The sequence below is a fragment of the Camelus dromedarius genome, chromosome 12 (assembly GCF_036321535.1).
Source record: "Camelus dromedarius isolate mCamDro1 chromosome 12, mCamDro1.pat, whole genome shotgun sequence".
NCBI classification, from domain to species: domain Eukaryota; kingdom Metazoa; phylum Chordata; class Mammalia; order Artiodactyla; family Camelidae; genus Camelus; species Camelus dromedarius.
Window position 1 is genome coordinate 57,830,947 of NC_087447.1, and position 18,799 is coordinate 57,849,745.

The window sequence follows — 18,799 nt, forward strand, 5'->3', positions numbered from 1 at the left end:
AAACCCAGATCTTTCTGATACCAAAGCTTACGGCCTTTAGTTCACACTTCATTCATTCACTTGCTTATTTATTCTTTCATTCGTTCAGTTCACATACTGAGAAACTGTTATGTCCAAGGTTTTCAGTCCCAGCTCTTAAGATGTTTCAGTCTGATGAAGGAGACAAATAGAAAACAGCAATTCAGTGTGATAACTGCTAACATAATTGTGAATAAATTAGTCACATCACTCTTCTCAAAGAATAAAGATAGGGGTGCAATAATCTAAGGTCCATCCTGACTCAGGTGTGGAATATGGACAGTGAGAGTCTTCTTTTTGTAAAGCTGAAGGAAAACAAATTCTTTTGGAACAAGTCAGTCAAAAAAAGGTGGCAGGAATGTTCTGTGATTGGATTTAAATATGTGGGGACATTTTTTAATGTGGAAACCAACTAGTGAAATTAGTGAATGAGCCTGGGAGGGAGTAGAGACAGAGAGAGGAGATGGAAGAGCAATCCCAGCCTAGAATGGGAGTAAGAGCACAGGAGGAGGCAGATGTTCATTGACTTTTTACTTAGATGATGAATACGGATGAGAGATGTGCAAAGAAGTCCAAGCAGGCTCCCTGGAAGTGAGCCGAGGCTAACAGCATTGCTTTTGTGGACTTCTAGGCCATGTGAGCCGGCCAGGATCCTCACCATCTACTTAGAAGCTGCAGCAGTCATGGTGGATGAGGAAATTTAGGCATCTCGGAAAAAAGTCGGCAGTGATTCTTTGACATATTCGTTTTTAAAATAATGGAATTTTGAAGTAATTTCACCAGAGGGAGACACAAATTGCATGGTTGCCTAGCCCTTGACTTCTTCAGTGCTCCTGTCTATATCATACCCCATTCTTCTGATAATGAATCACTTCTCCCTGGCCACAGGGTAGACACATAATCCAAACAGGCTCAATCATAAGGTCTTACCCTATCCATTCCTGGCCACAGTGAGTGGTCCAATAGGTGGGGACATGACCCAAGCCTGGCCAGTTACTCCCAGAGCTCTTGCAAGCTGAACCTAGGAAAGAAAGAAGTGCTTTAACTGAGAGGTTGTGATACTGATGCTGCCTGTGGTGCTATCTCCCAGCCCCTGAGGATGAGGATACGGTATCTGAGTTCCTGGTTCCAGACACTGAGTCCCCAAAGTAACCTGTGTTCCTGCAGGGCTTCTTTAATTCCGTGAGCTAGCTAGAACCCATCTCATTAGTGCTTCAGAGCTGACTGGATGCTGGGAGATCGCTGAGCAAGTAACTGAAAAAAAGGCTGAGAAAGTAGTTTGTACTGTGAAGTGGCAGGAGCTGTAACAGGATTTGGGCTTTGGTTCCAGATCAACCTTGGAGGGGTGTCTCCAATCAGCTTATTTTGCTCCTCCCCACATTCAGAACAGAAAGAGGAAATAGAGCTAGATTACACATCCTCTTAAAAGACCTTGAGAGACAATGGGGGGAGGGTGTTGTTCTAGGTTAGTGGCTCAACCAGTGGGTTGAAGGTTCTAACATCTGTTTGGGGGAGGAGGCAAGCACTCTAGCTGTTTTCAGTGACATTTGTTAGACACCTGTTGTAGGGTCTTACTCTCTCCACCACCATCCAGGTTTCCCCTAAACCCACATTAAATCCTATGCTTGTCTTGAGAATGGCAACCTAGTGGGGTTCTCAGGGAGAGTAATGCTGTATGTATTAAATGCGCCAAAAATGTCTCTGTGGAAAACTTTAAGAATAAATGTTAACTTACCTTCAACTACTTTTTAGAAAAGGAAATTCTACTCTTGATAACATAGCTGAAGCTTCCCACTTAAAGAAATGATGTCCAGAGTTGCAGTAAAGACTGAAGAAATACTAACTCAGAGCAGAAGTTCTTTAGCCTTATTAGGGAATTCTCAGTTTAGAATTCTTAACAGGAAGTATTTCATTTAAAATAAAAAGTCACATTAATTCGACAATAAAATTAAATCATATAATAATTTATTCTAAGGGTTTTTATAAAATACTTCATGAAAATTATACATATAGGAAGTACAGTATAATTTATCAATTGACATTCTAATTAAAACTTTGTTACAAGGCATGTCTGTGAATACTCCCATGCTGCTTTCATATAGTAGTTATAAGAAAAACAGAATCTTATATACACAAGGTTTTTGTTTTTGTTTTTACGTACAGGTAACTCTATTACAAAATACAGGCACGAGACTTGTTTTAGGAGAAAAATTAAGCCAAAAATGGAATTCCACCTATGGCCAGTGGGTGGCACCAAAGCACATTTGAGACTTCAACACCGGAAAAAGGGAAAGTTTCTAAAGGCAGAAATACATGCAGTATTCAGTTTCATTGCCCTAACATGGAATTCTATATTTCAATAGAGATTACAGAGTAAATAGTTTTCTTACAGTCGAATTCTTTATCATCACTGATATTCTACCCGTTTTTCCCCTTGTAGGAGTATCTTTCTGTCATCTTTTCCATGACCAACTTGTTCAGTTCCTGTAAGGGTTTTCAATGCTCAAGTGGCAGGCCCTCCTAACTGTATTGTGGTGTGAAACACATGATAGCAAACTGAAAAAATTTGCTTATTAACAACATCCTATATCTAATTTTTATTTTCATTTTTGGCAGCTTTTTCTTTGGCAGCAGCAATGGGTTGATTTTCTTAGCTTTCTCAAACATCTTCTTTAATGTTGGAGTCATGAATAAGTTAAACATCTTGTTATTATTTAAATCTCTTGGGCCTTGTAACCAAAGAAGAACATGCAGGTTGACTTTAACATACTGTGTAGCATTTGTTAGTGGCAGTAGATAAAAGGTGAGGATCTCTGTCAACATAGTCAAATTTTCAAGATCAAATTCCACCCGCTTAGTAGTTTTCAGTGAAGAAGCCAGTGGACTTTGGGTTCATTTGGAAATCTTGGCGATCAACAGCATTCTGAGAGGCAGGGTTGCTTCAATCCAAGTGTTGGGGGAATTTACCATCTTTTCCCAGAGAGCAACTTCCTCTGGAGTGGAGTCCATCCAATCCACTTCAGTACCATAGCTTTTACCTGGGAAAAGAGGGAAGCTTTGCATTTAGAAAGGAATAGCTCATTGAGGGGAAAAAAACAGGTCAATACCTAATTATAATTACCAATGGAAGACAGGAAGAGTTTTAATATCACCAGGAGGGCAGATCTGGGACTCGATATAAGAAAAGAACTGTTTAACCATCTGAGACATACAACAGTGGGATTATTCTCATTACTGCCAGAGTAATGATTTCTCTTCATGTTTATGTAACAGGTAGATGAGAATCTGTCAGGTGCATAAGGGAGTAGTAGAGAGGATTCCTGTATTGCGCTGGAGGTGATCTCTAAGGAAGTGTGGCTTTAGTGTCTAACAGACTCAGTTTTGAATCTTGGCTCTGCCACTTATTAGCTGTTTCTTAATTTTTTGGAACATCAGATTCTCTGGGGATAACATTAATAACAACTCATGGAACTGCTGTGAGGCTTAAATGAAATAATGCAAATAAAGCACTCAGTACAGTGACCAGAATATAGCTCTATAAATATTAGTTACTGTTATTACACAAAGCACACTTTTAGCCAGGAAGGGCCATAAATGTTGTTTCAGGAATAAGTAACAATGAAGGCTTTTCTGTTTCCCTCCACAATAACTTAAGCTTTGTGCGGACAGACATCGCATCCTGTTAATCTTCACATCTAGAGTCTTTGGCACACAGTCTGACACTCCTTCACTCATTCATTTCACTTAACAGAAGCAGAATATCTGTTTTCACTAGGAAGAAGCAAAGCAACAAACCAACCAATCTCTAGTGTCTCCCAGAAGCATTTGACTCATGGAAAATTAAAACTGTAACAAATGTTACCTGTTCCGAAACCAATCCGAAGACCTCCTAAAAACTGGTTGGTTAATTTGTAATGGTCCCAGACGGTAAGCTCTACACAGGCTTCCGTCAGATCTTCAGGCCTGAACCCATCGTACACCATGGTGTGGTTGAAGACAGGGCTGGCGGTTTTCCCTACAGCTCTTGTCTTCTGGCGACTTTTCCTACTTGTATCTGGAAGGATGGTACTAAAAAGGGAACAATATTGTGAGGGCATTTTAATAAGATAGTAAACATTCGTGCTTTCAGTGCACTTCAGCTACTGAGGACTGGCAGGAGGAACTGAAAGAAAGAAGAGTGTGGAGAGATGGTGATGGCAGGTGGGGCATCCTGCTGGAAAGACTGTGTGCATGAGAGTGGACCAGACTTGCTTTGAATCCTGAATCTGCCACTTAATGGCTGTGTGTTACAGGAAATTTACTTAACCTCTCAAGACACTTGCTTCCTCATATGTAGAATGGGAATAGTGATGTCTACTTCATAAGGCTAATGTTAGAATTATATATTATGCAAACAATTTAGTTCAGTGTCTGCATTTAGTAAGGGTTTACTATGTAGCAATTGTTTGAGGATTCCTTTAAAATTTGGAAGCATGGTCTATTCCTGATTATATGTGATAGCCTAAGAACTGTCTTGTACAGAATTGAAAAAGAAGAGAAACATCTCCAACTTGCTAGATTTGACTCTGGGAATAAATTATATATGCAATCATTTACATTTAATTTATAGTAATAACTGAATTGACTTTAGCCTACGGTGCCTCTTGTAAAGGCAAGGTCTGAGACTAGTCTTGGAATGGGAGACTGACAAACTTACCAGTTGACATCTATGAAGAATATGTACAGGGAAAATCATACATAATGTCATATAAACTTAAATACCTACAACTGGGCTTGTGGTAGAATCTATATAGATAAAAATTAGTCAAGAGAGAGACAAGACAGCACACTATATCTGTTTAGTTACTATTTTTTAGATACCAGGCATTCCTATTATAACAGAGAAAAAAGTTTGCCACTTAAAAGCCCAAACTGTCTTAAGCTCTTATGAGCCAACTATTAGTATGGGTCTGTTTAGCAAATAACTTCCCAGATACTTACAAGCTGATAAAAAAGCCATTTGCAAATGGGCCACAAAACAGGTGCTCTACAAAGGAGCCAAGGGGTGTGGCATCTTACCATTAGACAGTTCATAAATTCTTTAGTACTAAATATTGTCCTCACCAGCAGATGTACCTCCTGGAAAACATCACATATATGAATATGTGCTCTCTGGTTTCAATTGTGTGTGTGTGTGTATACGTGTGTGTGTGTGTACGTGCGTGTGTATACCTTCTTATCTTTGTGATTTTGAAACTAAACGAAGCCTTGGGAGGGTTCATGTCACAGATCCTTCTAGCTCATGTCATCATTGTCTCAAGTTATTTCATTTATACTGTGAATGATGAGTTTCAGCATCACAGATGCAGAGAACTAAAACCAACCAGCGGGCCAAGCTATTATAGAACAGAGGGAGGCAGAGCTATCAATGCTGTTACCATTTAACAAAAGAATTTAGATGGCTGCTCCTTAGCAGTGGTAGATCAAGGCATTCCTTCACCCAGATGTGCACTTCTCCAGTTGTAGGAAGCTTTTTACCTGTAATAGAAAAAAAAGACGGAAAATGAAATCCCACTGCCAATCCTCTCTTGGCAATACTGCATCCAAAGATGCCAATCTAAAAATGGTCTGGCACAGCGATGCTGGCTAGAGCTTGATGCTATGATACCAACTGATTATATCTATTCTTAACTCTATCCTTCAAAGTCTGGCTGTACTGAGCTCAGATAGCTCTATGAAAACAATTTTATTGATTCTAAGTGCATGGTATTACATCATTCTTTCTGGGTTTTGTTTGGTTCAACAAAATCAATTATAGATATCAGGTATGTAAATCATCCATTCACAGTCAGATTCAAAACTATTCAATGAAATGCATATACTTTCAAATATTAATACCAATATCAACTGGTGCTTATGGGAGGCATTTTAAACATATTTGAGTATAAAATAACAAAAACAGGTACTGGTTAAAGTATAGTCACTCTTCTTGTCAAAAGTAGTCACACATTTTACAGGACTACTGTATAGACACATATAAGAGCCAATATTATGGACAGGGAATCACTGAGCGGTTGGCTTAGTCTGAAGTTGTTGACTAGGTTGGGTGCACATGGACGGAGGAATACTACCATATTTTTCTGGACAGGTTAACCCAATCAGTCAACCAGCCACTATTTATGAGCATCTAATGAACTCAGCCCTGTGCTAGGAATGTCACTAGATATACCAGAAACACAAGAAACCTATGTCCTTGGGAAATGTTAATAGTTAAGAAAGAGAGATTAACAATAAAGACTATAAAAATGTAATATAGAATGAAGTGCCCGGTTATTACTGTAATGTTCTAGAAGATGATGTCATTAATGAGGGTAAATATATTCAGGAAAAGTTTTATGGAGGAAATGGGACATCATCTAAGTCTTCGATAGGGTGAGAAGAAGAGGAAGCTGCAGGGAGGAGAAACCACATGTTCAAAAAGTCAGACAAGGTGGAGCCCATCACAACACACAGTGCCCCTGCCCCCTAGCCAAGAAATGATAGTGGGGAAAATGTGAAATGAGAATGGCAGAATTTCTATGCATGCTGACCATAAATGACAGGGTATAAATTATACATAAAAGAATCTGCCTTTTAGAAAGATCCAGAAGTAACAAGTTGGTGGTTTGGCAGCCCTCTGGCCTAAGGATAGGATATGTTTTACTTGCCCTCCAATCTTGGCTTTTTTTTTTTTTAACTGAATTAGAATGCCTTTCTCTAGTTCAGTCACTGTCCTCACCATCCATCATGTCTGTCATCCCACTAGCTGCGCTGCCTGCTGACTAAAGCATTTGAGTTTGCAACCCCTGATTTCAGTCATAACATTCACATAGATTCTTAAGAAGAACCGTATGGGAACGGACAGCGGGGGCTAACACTCATTTCCTGACAGTCTTTTGCTCCTTAACTGCGCTGGAGATCTGAGGCCCTAACATCAAGGATGCAATCAGTAATTTGGAAGGGAAAGCTTTCTCTCCTAAGGAGACTTTGAGAGGAGAGGACAAATGAGCTCAAATTTCTTTGGGGCTTTATATGAATTCTTTCCTGTGGCAAAAAACAAACAAACAAATGAAAAAAAAAAAAAAAAAAAACCAACCAGCAAACAAAAACCCCACTCTGATTCTATTTGTATCACAGCATTGTCAATAAATCCAAATTCTGAGTACAGGAAAGACCATTCACACTGTGCAGACACAAACTTTTGGGAGAGTGAACTGAAAGTTAAAACAACAACCATAACCTGGACAGAAAAAAAAAAAAGAATTTTTCTCACAGAAACAGAAAGTAGAATAGGGTTACCAGGAAGGGGAACCTGGAGAGGAAGGGAAGAGGGGAGTTGTAGTTTAATGGGTACAGAGTTTCAGATATACAAAGATGAAGAAGTTCTGGAGAGCTGTTTCACAGCATTGTGAATATACTTAGCACTATTAATGGCATGCTTAATGGTTAAGAAAATTTTTATGCTGTATGTTTTTACCACAATAAAAAAAAGAGAAAAATTTCTAGTTTACAACTGTGGATTGACTTGTTTGGTCTATACCACTCCTAAGTCTGTAAGTTTATTTAGGACTTCACCTTTGAAAATATCATACAACCCTAAGAAATCCTTGGAAAGGGGGGGATAAGAAAAGGGCATAAATCAGGACAGAAAATCACTACATACCAGGAGCTGGCTCTGGGACATACTGGAGAGCTAACTTCATTTCACCTCTCTTTTCTGCTTCAAGGGCAACTGGTGCTGTCTGAAAAAGGAATGTCAGCAGGTTGAGACAAAAACCATTTACCCCATTTGTTAGTACTCTGTTACTGGGCCATATCTACCCCATGTCTGGGACTAGGTATCACTCCTGAGTGCCCTGGATTAAAATTTCCCTTCCCATCAGAGTTAGACTGTCGCTTTCTATCTGGGAAAGCTATACTGTGTATCTTGGAAAATCTTGCAGGGTACCCAGAAAACATTTCAAGGCTTGTAGTCTCAGAGACAATGGAGAGACCAGAATGGCTTTCAATGGAGAGGTGTTCTGGGATGCTTTGGTTTTTATAAAAACACGTCCATTTTATTAGTCATTCAGTCAGCACATAAAACGACTTGTTTGTATTCTTTTTCTTTGAAGGAGTAAGAAGAGTAGGGGAGGCAACCAAAAAATACATTTTCAAAGCTGCATTAATCAGATTATTTTAGACCAAATGAGTAGAATCACAAAGACTGAACAATAATTTTAAAATATATACCTATTATTTTCAATTACAAGTGACAGTTTTACTTTCAAATTCTGGTCCTTTAGAGCCTTATTTTCAAAACATGGCTGTACAACAGAAATATAAGGGAAGTTAGTTAAAAATGAGATGCTTTTGACATCTTCTGAGGAATTCAGATCTAACAAATCTTGGGTAGACCTAGAAATAAGTGCTTCAGGTGATTCTGATGTGATATTTGGGAACCAATTCTTAAGTGGAACTGTTTTATTGTGTAGATACTAAATAACAGTTTGTATTAATTGTATGTGTCACTAACAGCTATAATGGACTAGCTAGGATCACACCAACCCTCACACTGAGAACAACTTAAAAAACTGGATTAAGAAAATCTACTTGAAGGTGCTGAAGAATTGTTAAGATAGACAGGACTCAAATGGACAAGATGTCGGAGCCTGACATCCTCCGCTTTCCACTTTGAGGCATTAGCTGATTTTGGCAGCAAATTAAGCCTAGCATAAAAGAGACTGAGAAACTGAGCAGAGCCCAGTCTCACAGGGCTGGGGAGGCAAAAACCGGAGTCCATGGCCAGCTAAGGAGAGATGGCCTCGAGAAATACTCTAGACCAGTGGTTCTCAAAGTACGGTCCCCCAGGCCAGTAACATCAGCAATGCCTGAGAATTTGTTAGAAATGCATACTTGGCTCAGATCTTATTGAACTAGAAACCTAGGACTAAGGCCCAGAAATCCGTGTTTTAATAAGTCCTTTGGGTGAACTGGATACATGCTGAAATCTGAGAATGACTACCTAAGCTTTCAGTTGGAAGTCCTGAAAGACCACAGCCTAGAAACGTAGGCCAACGAAAACTACATCAGACCACATGAAAACTGAACCCCAGCTTCTAGTTAGTCTGGTAATCTAGTCATTAGTGGGCTAAAGTGGTGTGTCCCTAATCTGCGTGTCAGATGCAAAAGATAAACTCTCAAGTTATCCCTAGAATTTTTCAAGTTCAATGTCCAGAATGCAGTAAAAAAATGAACAGGCATACCAGAACAAAGAACCAAATGACCAGGTTAAGATAAAAACATTGATAAGAGAGATTTACAAATGTTTATGGTATTGAAGTTTTCAGATACATACTTGAAATAACTTAGATTAACAAAATTCATAAAAATAATGTTATGATGCAGAATTTTAGCAGGGAAGTGGAATCTACAACAAAATCAAATGAAAATATAAATCTGAAAAATATAGTAATTGAGAACCTGTCCATGGGTGTAATAGCAGATAAGAAAATCATTAAACTGAAAGATAGACTAGCAAAAGATAGCCAGCCTGAAGAATAGAGAGGGGGAAAAAAAGAATAGAAAATATAGAGAAAAGCATAAGAAACAAATGGAACAGAGTGTAAAGATATAATGATCTCAAACTACGGCTAAGCATCCTGAATAAAAATGCAATTTTATAGCAGCTTTCTCTTACATGCCAGGCCCCAAACCAATCAACCAACTAAACAAACAAACAGAAAACTCTGAATTTACCTTCCGCTTCAGAGGGTACCACTTCAATTGCTTATTTTGTTTGTTGTCCCAGTCCCAAGTTTCCAAATCAAGTTCCACTTCCCCTAGGAAACTATTGCGCTTAAATGTATCTCGATGCCAAACAGACACGTTCAGCTTCTGTGTCTTTAAGATTTGCTTTTCAATTTTATACTGGAGTTGAAAAAAGGAAATTAAAGTGGTAAATAATATTATTTTATGCCAAAGTTATGAAAGAGATGAAGAAAAAAGTCATCTGTGTAGATCAGGTTTTCTCATCTATTAGGTTTCAAGTCTCAAGAATATTGCAAAGTCATCTTATTCTAAGTGTCTTATTTCAAAGAGCTAAAATCCATCTTTCACACAGCTGATTTTCTTTCCTCCTTTGGAAAAGCAAACCATGGCTCAAATATCATAGCCGGTAATAGCTCTCTAAAAACAAAAGACAATTATTCAAGTCGTACTTTTTTAGTTATTTACTTACTGTCTTTAGTTTTTAGTTCTAACCAGATATAACAAATCAAATTCTGTTTAAAAATACAAATGATGTTTAATCTAATGGTCTGTTTTCTACCCACAAGGTATTTTTCTTAACACACTTTATTTTTTAGAGCAATTTTAGATTCATGCAAAATTGAATGGAAAGTACAGACAGTTCCCATGTACCACCTGCCCCATATACATACAACCTCTTCCACTACTGGTGTCCTGCAAGGACAAGATATTTTTCAAGAAAGATATACATGGTGTTTTGAGGTATTTTTGTTTTTGTTTTTTTTTGGCATCCTAACAGTTTTTCATCTAAAATGTAGTCAAGCCTTGATTACATATAATCATGGAAGGGATAATAGTCCTTCTAATCTAAAAATAATCTCTATTTGGCTCTATGATACACTACTTGAATGTCCATTTTGGTTGTAGCAGACTTGCCTTTCTCTGAGTTTACCATTTAAATTAGCTTTTCCTGAGTATGGGGTTGAAGTAGCTGACCTAGAAATAGCCTGGGTACTGAGGTATATCACAGTCAAACTGTAATCAAAAACTTGTTAAAATTTACCCATGATGATTGAGAGTTAACTTAATTCTGCCTCTTTTCTCAGAGGATAACCAAATACTTGGAAAGAGTTTTCAGAAGGAGAGAATGATCAACATTTCTTATACTAGTAGTTTTAAATAATCCGCTACTAAGGACAAAGGCAGCATGATGCAGTTTGAAGGAAAAAGGAATACAGGTTTTTGAGCTGGTTATATTCTCCACTCATCTGTCCATCTATCCATCCTTCCAATAAACATTTTTTGGATGCCCATCCCAGACACTGTACTAAGAGTCAACATTTACTAAGTGTTTAATGCATACTAACCACTTCACACATAGTAACTCTTAATGTTCACAACTACTGAGATAGACAGGTGCTATTCTTTTCTCCCTTTTGCAGTTCTGAAGTGCAGACGGATTAAGTCATTCGCTCAGGGGTACACAGTTTATCAAACACAGAATTGGTCCCTGCTGTCATGAGACACAATTTAATGGGAAAGCGGACAATTAAACCGGTAGTTAAAGTGTGTTAATATAATTAGACTAGGCTAAAACAAGGAGACTGAGGCAGCAGACAGCAGGGAAACTTAGGGGTTAAGGACAGCCTCTCATAGGAAGAGAGGCTTCTCAGGCTGTAGGTCATTATGGATAGAATATGGGGGAGTATTCCAGCCTGAAGGAACAGGAAGTCCCAGCAGTGTAAGAAAATACAGTTCCTCCAAAGAGCAGAAAGGAATCAGGACGACTTGAACAAAGACTATGAAAGTGGAAAGATGAGGCCAGAGCTCAGGTTGTCAAGGGGCTGACGTGCACATTGAGAAGGATGGACTGGACCTTAAGGGCAACGGAAATCCTCAAAGGTTTTAAGCAGAGAAACAACATGATCAGAATTAGGCTTTTCGGAGATTATTTTGGCTGCAAGGCTCAACTGTATCAGCTGTGTATCCTTGAGCAAGTTACTTTCTTTCTCTAAGCTTCATTTGCCTCCTCTGTGAGATGCAGATATTAACACCTGCCTGGCAGGGTATGGAGGGAGTGCCTGAGAAAATGCCTACAACATTCATGGTGTATTATCTCTCACAAAGCAGTTTCTCAAAAAAACGCTTATTCCTTTCCTTCTTCTCTTTTGGTGACTGACTTCATCTGTAGAGATACTACCCAAGATGCCATGGTCTTTTACATGCACAGGTCACCATTTAAGATTTTCCCAGATAGAGAGGTCATAGATACCCTCAGTATCTCGTTATACACAGGATTCAACGTTTTCTTCACTACAGGTGTTTTCTTCTTGCCCATTTTGCCCTTGTCTGGTAACAGGTAAGTCTTTATGTATCTAAAAAAAGAGAATTGAACAGACAAGGTCAGAGAAAGGAAAAGTGGTATTTTTACCTGTACTTTAAAAAATGCATTGGAAGCTGACAGGAATAATTATTTCATGACACTGAGAAAAGCAGGAAGTAATAATTGATCTCACCAACATCTTTAAACATTTAAAGTGCTTTCAGTGGAATTGATCATTTTATATTGTTTTGAAAGTTTTTAAGAAATACTTCCTGAATTCCTTTTTCCCTTTTTCTTTAACTAATGTGGGGGAGGGAGAAGACAACAGACCTCTAATGTGGTGCTTAATTCTGTTGGCTATTTTCCTATTCAGAAAAGGCTTTTTATGCTTGCAGAATTAAAAAAAAAAGTTATTACTGTCTTTAGAAAAATAAAAAGCTTAGCACACACTTAATCAGACCAAATTCAATTTTTAAAAAAAGGATACTGAACCCAGTTGTTTTTATAATAAAACAAAGGATTGGCCCTATGCTAGCAAAATAATTAAGAATCCGACTTCTGCATAGGGATAAGTGGGGAATTCCATTCAACTTTTGTAACTAAATTGAAATGCAATTAAACGTGTGATTTCAAAGATGAATTGGTAATTCCCCCTAAAGTTCTGTAGAATATAATTTAAATATGGAAACTACCTGATCTAGAATCTTAACTATTTCTGTACCACTTAACATTATGAAATATGCCCCATATGTTCCTAATTTTAGAGAAAGTTTGAGAGCAAAGAGACCAGGGCTCAAGCCCTCATTCCTCATTTTGCTGCTGACCATGTGAATTTGTGTAAATAGTGGCTTATCTCTTCTGTTCCTTGTTTCCTTGTCTGTAAAAAGAAGGAATTGGACAAGATGACCCCACAGGTCCCTTCCAACTTGGAACATTTTGTGCTTCTTTGACATTTCTATAATTAAGTTTGGTGTATGACTTTATAAAGTAAATAAAACAGCATTTTCCCTCAACTTTTCCCCCCCGAAACATTCCTTTTAAAGCAGTCACACACATACCCTTCCTTCAATTACTTTCTTTCATTCTCATTTCCTACAAGATTAAGAATAACTAAACATACTTACGGGTCCGAACGCTGTTTTTTAATATCTGCTGCTGCTAAGTCTTTACACTGGGCCACAAAGACATGCAGCTCCTTCAGTGAGTCCACATAGTCAACTGCAAACTGAATACTTCCTTTCACTTCCAGATTGCCAAAGTCTCCGCTATAAACGCTCATCACACTGCCGCTCACCTGAAAGCACGAGAAAGACGCAGCGTTTGTCTCTGTCTCATTCTTGAACCCAACACAAGGATCGTGGGTGTAATCCCTGCTTGCCATTATTTCTCTAGCTTGCACACAAAAGCAGTTAATTCAGTATGGCATTTAAAAAAAAAAGCATACCAACACAGACAACCTGACATGATACACATGACACGACTAGTGTTTTTTAAAAAATTGCCTCTAAGAGACACAGATGAAAAGTGAAATGCAAAGTTATTTAGATGCTGGCTCATTTCAAAGCAGGGTGATTTTATAGTAGAGGGCATTCAGAGTTCCATTTTTAGGCATGCTTAGAATTTTAAATGTTAAAGAAAGAGGATGTGAGAAACCCCAGGCACACAAATCACAGTGACACATTGCTCTATCAAATTTCCAAGGCACTAAAAAGGAATTTTACTGTGTTACTCATCCACTGAATCTAAGAAAATGCTTACTGAGCCATACGCTTTTAGAGGTCAGGAAGGGCAGAAAATGGATGATGGATGAAGGACGTTTAAAGCCTTCCCAAGGCCATACATTTGATTGTTATCAGCAGAAATTCAATTTGAATTGATTTTTTTTTAAGTTTGAGAAATGCAAGAATTTAAGCACAGCTTTATCATTTCTTCAGCATACCTGGTGAGATATGAGCATGTGTATGTGTATCAGAGAGATAATTGGATCTTTGCGGACATATTTATATTTATTTCTACACACATATTACATGCACAAACAAAACTATCTCACTTTATGAAAGTTCTATGTAAAGTTAAATTCTCAAAATCAAATCTGAGCAACTACATTTAGGGAGCTTTCCTTCGAAAAGCCTATTCTGAATCCTTCTGTCAGGTAAAGAATTGCCTCTCCTTATACGTGAATCAGTACTTTTATTCACCAGAATAAAAGGCGTGCTAAAAGAGAGGTACAATTCTATACCTGCAAATAGTATATAAAAACATATCTGATCTAAGCAGACTTTATAATAGTTACCTCATTTGTTGCACAGAAAAATTTAGTGGTTCATCTTTTTGGTAATTTAGGTTTATTTTTGAAGTACTTACATCTCCCCAACCCAAAACCACATTTATTTATTTTGGATATGAACTCTCTTATGATTAAAAAAAGAGAAAAAAAGGAAGATTTAGCTAGCTAGAAGTTAATGCTGGGTTAGAAAAAAAGCTTGTGCCCTTGGAATCTGAGAAATACAACAGAAGGCCATTTTACAGTAACCGAAGCATGGCAGAGCAGAGGGATATTAACATGGAGCCTTTGTTTACATACAGAAGACAAGGACGTCATGCCAGAGGAGCTGCTAAGATTGGTTAAAGAGCTTGGGCTCTTCTTGTGTCTGCTGAGCTGGTAACTGCCTTCTGATGCTGTATCTGTTTCTCTGTCATCACTCTACAAAACATCATATGATATACACAAAGTTTACATTCAGAATGAGTCAAGATCAAAATCTCTTAGATTTGGGGGTTAGATAAAGATAGTATCTTGGTATCCTACTGATCTATGAAATTTTCCAAGGTCAAAGGGCACTAATGCTAACTACCAGGGAATGGTATTCAAGATGGGGTGGGTGGTCTGCCTTGGGACCTCACCAAAGAAAGAGAGCAATGCTTAACTACCAAAATAACAGTGATTTTTTTTCCATCTACAAGGTGACTTAAAGGTGCTACAAAAGATAGCACTGCTGTGAGCTTTCTTGTAAGTATTCTCTTAATATTATAAATTTATATTGCTTGGAAAACTCTGTGTGTGTGCATGTGTGTATACACACACACATATATATATGTGTATATATATATATATATGAGATTAACTTTACCTAGACAATAAAAGGTCTAAGATTTACTATCAGATCATAAAATATCATGCACAATTCCTCTCATTAACATAGCCTGTCATTAACCTTCAGCCTCCCTAAAAATCAAATTTTTTACTTGAGACACCTAGGGAATCAAATGCTAGTCTGATCTGTGTTTCAACTGTTATATGTATCTATGTATAACTTAGGCATTTCTGTAGTGCTGTTGTGCTTATCTTTTTGTTGCTATAGGGAAGTATATTAAATTATGCATTCTACTCACACTAAATTTTAACAAATTTTTGAAAAAAAGAAAAACAAAAACAAGATACTTATTTTAATTATGTCCCAGGAAATATTTCCTGGGTCAAGAAAAAAGTGGCAATAATAAACTTTATTATATTTAGATCTAAAGTTTATTAGATGGTAGCTTTAAACATTTGTGATTCAGAATGAGCTCTTTTTGGGGTTAGAGAGTTTACGGAGCAGTTCAGTGGCTCCTGGGGTTAGGGAAACACCTTTATGGAGGAGTGGTTAGTTCATGCCAACATATTACAGGGCCATGCAATTACATATCAATGTAACAAATGATCATTCTAATGCAGATTAAGAAAGGAGTTTAAAAAATATATGATTTATATGGATGAAAAAATCCTTCCTCAAGTTTGAAAAACATCCATATCTTTTTAACATCTCTACCGTCACACTCTCTCCCCACATGCTTACAGACCATTTCTATCATAACTGTAATACATTGCACCTAGAACATCAGATCATTAATGATATTGGAAGGATGGAACCTTGTCCTGATGACCTGGAACACTGGTTTTCACAAAGCTGGCACTCAACAAATGTGACTGAGGCTAAGCCTCAAAGGGACAGTGGACAAAGGAGCAAGGCCTGATTTCATCCCTACTCCCTTTTACATTCAGTCCAACCCCAGGTACTTTGAGAGGTAAAATGATACAGCTTAATTTGGCATCTCTCTTGCACAAACTCAAACGATTTGGACTGTCTTTTGTATGGAGTTACGAGGGAGCAGGTTAAAACTGAAGGGAAAGAGAAACATAAAAAACCAGGACCTGGTATCATTTGCCTCTCAAATTATTATGTTTCATTCATATGATGAACCAAGACCAAAGCATATCTACAAAGGCATAAAACCATAGGAACTCCATGAGGTACTTACTCTGGCTCCCAGCAAATGAGTTTCAAAGCATGAGTGATTCTTAGGGGGAGGGTATAGCTTAGTGGTAGAATACATGCCTAGCAGGCATGAGGTCCCGAATTCAATCCCTAGTACCTCCATTTAAAAATAAATAATAATCTAATGACACCGTCCCCCACAAAAGAAAAAAAGAATGAGTGATTTTTTTCCAAAGGAACTGTAATGTGGGTTTTCAAGCATATGTGAGGGCTGAATATTTGTAGATGCAGTTCATCTAAGGCTCAAGAGTACACAGGATGCCCAGGAGGTGGGGGAGGAGGGATGTAATTTATATGTTGTCGAGAGCTTTCCTTATATTCCATCTACTAAGAGAATGCTTGAGGATGAAGCTTTTATTTCACCATAAAAATCAGACCAAAACTGCAAACAGTAACAGCTAACAGTAAGGTACTTACTATGTGTCAGGCATGTGTTTTCCCTGCATTATCTCACTGACTCCTCATAACCCAATGAGGCAGGTACTAGAAAAGCACTTAGGGAAGCTAAGGAACTTGTCCCTAATACAGCAAATTAGTAGCACAGCCAGGACTGGGAATGTCTAATTCCAAAGCTCAGGCTCCTAACTACCTGGCTGCAAGAACACAGAATCTCAGTCAACTCAAAGGACCTGAGTTAAAAATCCTAGCTCTACTTTTTAGTAGCTGTTGGATTAGGGGAAAGTTAATTAACCTCTTTGAGTCTCTCTCTCTCTTTTTTTTTTTTAAATGAAGAAAATAGTACCTACCACAGTTTGTTAGTGAGTTGGATATCAGAATGAATATTAAGTGCCTGGTACTTACTAAGTATTAAATGAATAGTAGATAATAGTCATGTTCTTACTTGAAACAGCAGGTATAGTAGTTAACAGCAAGGGGTTCAGATCTGGGCTCCAGTCCTGGTTCAACCCCTTTCTAGCTGAGTGAGGTTACCTTGCCTCTCTTAGTCTGTTTCCTTATCTGTAATATCTGGGGATGATGATGGTGCCCACCTCCCAGGGCTGACAATGATTAAAGGAGATGATGTATGTAAAGTGCCTACACTCAGTAGATATTCTTAAAGTTTGCTATGTCATTGTTACTTTATTATTTTAACATATGCTTTCAAACGAGTCATGCTACCTAGACTAAGCTCTCACAAATCAACTGTACTCTAAACTACAGAGGAATTCAAGCCAACATTTTTCTGCCTGGATTTCTTATTTTGTACCCACTTTGAAACAAAAGTCACATTCCCAAATCTATGCCACTGACTTCACTACCAAAAAGAGTTACTGTATGAGTCAAATGAGACGTGCCTTGACTTGTTCCAGGATCAACAACACTACCTCTATTGATATGAGAGGCAAAGGTTGGTCCTGCTGGCCTTTTTGGTCTCTGCCATGGCTGAATATGAACATACCAATCTTGGCATAGCAAATCCACCTATTTCGTTCCATTTTTCTGAACGTACAAAAGACAAACTTGCCTCATCTTGGAGAAATGCTGGAACAGACTTGCTCATCCTTTTGAGTTTGTCAGGGTGGGAAAACTGATTATCAGGTTGTGAAGGCACTGTGGAAACTAAACAGCAGCATTTCCATTCAAAATTATCCTCACAATTGTCAGACAAATACAAGGCATAAGCTGAAAACACACTTTTCTTTCATCTATGAACAGAGATGTTTTTGTAAAATGGTTAAAGGTACAGTAGTTCACATGCACAGGACCATAAGGTAGGCAACATGCAGTTTTCATAAACTATACAGAGAAAACAAGAAGGAGTTGAACCAAATAGAAAAACAAAAATTTAAAAACCATTAGTTTTGACTGGACTTGAGTTGGATTTGAATTATATTAAAATATACTACCAATGGGAATTGGCTTTATTTTTTCATATCAGAGATTTGAACCACAGGATCTGCACTTTATTGGTTCATCTCCTTGAGATGTATTTTTAACATGCTGCAGGCTGAAAAACTATTTCATCAGACAGCAAGGATCTTTGTACACAACTCAGTCATAAAAGTATCCTGGCTATTGATTTGTTTAGTGATTGCTGGGATTACTTCTAAGAGTATTTCTTGACTCAGAATTATGAAAAACTACAACTTCAAAACTAATTGTGTTTTGAAAATAGAAATTACTTAGATACATGTCAACTCAAAATTTTCAACAGGGGTATCCCAAGGCCAAGTTTGAATGATTCAAGTTGATACTCTAAGAATTTAATATGAAAATATAGCATATGGTTTCTTTCTGATATAGTAAGTATATGTGTGGAAGTCACAATAAGATGATGAATTCTCTTCCTAATTTGTGCAACTCTAGTTAAAAAACTATTTTCTTCTTTGTCTAAGAATGACAACGTCTAAGTTTTCTTCTAGTGAATCAGAGCTTTTGTATTGAATGTGTTAAT

The 18,799-nt window shown here is 37.7% G+C and overlaps 1 protein-coding gene across 20 annotated transcripts in view; it reads right to left on the reverse strand.

Moving 5' to 3' along the window:
* Positions 1 to 1,961: 1,961 nt before the first annotated feature.
* Positions 1,962 to 18,799, reverse strand: part of SYTL2 (synaptotagmin like 2) — a 99,539-nt gene continuing 82,701 nt past the window's right edge. For 14 of the 20 annotated variants that reach the window (XM_031460473.2, XM_064492772.1, XM_031460475.2 and 11 more), the window contains 9 exons: positions 17,870 to 17,964; positions 14,673 to 14,792; positions 13,213 to 13,382; positions 12,038 to 12,140; positions 9,775 to 9,945; positions 7,700 to 7,778; positions 5,436 to 5,535; positions 3,881 to 4,086; positions 1,962 to 3,056 (listed from right to left, as the gene is read on the reverse strand). In XM_031460473.2, the coding sequence (XP_031316333.2) occupies positions 2,911 to 3,056; positions 3,881 to 4,086; positions 5,436 to 5,535; positions 7,700 to 7,778; positions 9,775 to 9,945; positions 12,038 to 12,140; positions 13,213 to 13,382; positions 14,673 to 14,792; positions 17,870 to 17,964 (1,190 nt within the window). In that variant the 3' untranslated portion in view covers positions 1,962 to 2,910. The remainder of the gene's footprint in view (positions 3,057 to 3,880; positions 4,087 to 5,435; positions 5,536 to 7,699; positions 7,779 to 9,774; positions 9,946 to 12,037; positions 12,141 to 13,212; positions 13,383 to 14,672; positions 14,793 to 17,869; positions 17,965 to 18,799) is intronic. The other 6 variants (XM_064492778.1, XM_031460484.2, XM_031460483.2 and 3 more) reach the window with 2 other exon arrangements.